The sequence below is a fragment of the Morus notabilis genome, unplaced genomic scaffold, assembly GCF_000414095.1.
Source record: "Morus notabilis unplaced genomic scaffold, ASM41409v2 C11430069, whole genome shotgun sequence".
Lineage (NCBI taxonomy): Eukaryota > Viridiplantae > Streptophyta > Magnoliopsida > Rosales > Moraceae > Morus > Morus notabilis.
In genome coordinates, this window is record NW_010387253.1 from 1 (window position 1) to 1,652 (window position 1,652).

The 1,652-nt window shown below is 44.9% G+C and overlaps 1 protein-coding gene across 1 annotated transcript; it reads left to right on the top strand.

The window, feature by feature from the left end:
- Nucleotides 1-52: 52 nt before the first annotated feature.
- Nucleotides 53-1,646, top strand: LOC112095213 (cytochrome P450 94A1-like; the record flags this gene model as incomplete). The annotated part of the gene is made up of 1 exon (XM_024176892.1): nucleotides 53-1,646. A coding segment is annotated over exon 1 (1,461 nt), but the record flags the coding sequence as incomplete, so codon positions are not given.
- Between the last annotated feature and the right edge of the window lie 6 nt (nucleotides 1,647-1,652).

The following is a 1,652-nucleotide window of genomic DNA, read 5'->3' on the forward strand; positions in this document are numbered from 1 at the left end:
TGTTTGTTTGAGTTTCTTAGAAAGCAAGTTATCTCTTTGCTGTCAGGATTATTGGAGAATACCAGCATGTAGAAGATTGGAACTCCAAATTTTCCATCTATTCAATTTCCAACTTCTAGTGAAAAACACATCTTAAATTGATTAAAAACTATGAATACTAAGCCAACAAACCAAATCTCAAGCTAATGATAATGTTGGACATCATTACAATTCCCCTTTCCTTTCTGACCTTGTTCCTCTCCATATCCATCTACATCCTTTTCTCCTACAATTCTAGGCCACACAAAAGGACACCATGCCCGCAATCTTACCCCGTAATCGGAAACCTTGTAGGTTTCCTCCGTAACCACCGCCGCTTCCATGATTGGGTTGCTGACATGCTTTCTGAGACCCCATCATTGACTCTCCAAGTCAACGGTTTCCTCAACCTCTCCCATGGAATTGCCACAGCCAATCCCCTCAATGTTGAGCACCTCCTCCTCTCCAACTCCCCGAACTACGTCAAAGGCTCTCGCTTTTACAACGTCCTCCACGAGCTCCTTGGCGATGGGATCTTCAATGTTGACGGGCAACTCTGGACCATCCAACGCAAGATAGCCAGCCATGAGTTCAATACCAAATCACTCAAGTACTTCATCACCGAAACCGTCGCATCTGAAATCTCAACACACCTAATTCCTCTCCTGTCCAAGGCGTGTGATGATAACATAGTTATTGATCTACAAGACGTGTTACAAAAGTTTGGTTTTGACAACATATGTAATGTGGCTTTCGGTGTGGATCCTGCTTGCTTGAGTTCAGATCAGAAAAGTCATCAAAACATGGAAAGCTTGAGCTTTGCCAAAGCTTTTGATGAGGCTGTTGGGATTTGTTCATCAAGGTTTATGACTCCTCTGCCTCTTGTGTGGAAGGCTAAGCGATTCCTCAACATTGGATCAGAAAAACGACTCAAGGAAATGCTAAAAGTCATCAACACTTATGCCATGGATATTATAAGGTCCAAAGAGGTAAAATTGAGCATTAATAGTGATCAACAAGTGCCTAAAGATCAAGACTTATTATCAAGATTCATGACCTCACTTTCGAACATGGAGTTTCAAGACAAAGAGCAAAAGAGAAAGTTCCTTAAAGACATAGTCATTAGCTTCATTCTCGCCGGCAAAGACTCCACATCCACTGCACTAACTTGGTTCTTCTGGTTGATCTCTGCTCATCCACGGTCTGCCAACTTGATACACAAAGAGTTGTTGGAGGTGGCAAAGACGTCGCCCACACAAAGCTCATCGAGAACTTTCGGCTATGATGAGCTGAAGAAGCTGCACTATCTTCACGCGGCTCTATCAGAGGCCTTGAGATTGTTCCCTCCTGTCCCAATCAATTCGAGACTAGTAGTGTCGGATGATGTTTTGCCGGACGGGACACAAGTAAGAAAAGGGTGGTTTGCTGATTACTCTGCCTATGCAATGGGGAGGATGGAGGAGCTGTGGGGCCAGGACTGGAGGGAGTTCAAGCCCGAGAGATGGTTGGATGCTGATCATGGGGTGTTTCAGCCATTGGGTCCGTTCCGTTTCCCGGTGTTTCACGGTGGGCCGAGGATGTGTCTTGGGAAAGATATGGCTTATGTTCAGGTGAAGTCAGTTGCAGCAGCTGTG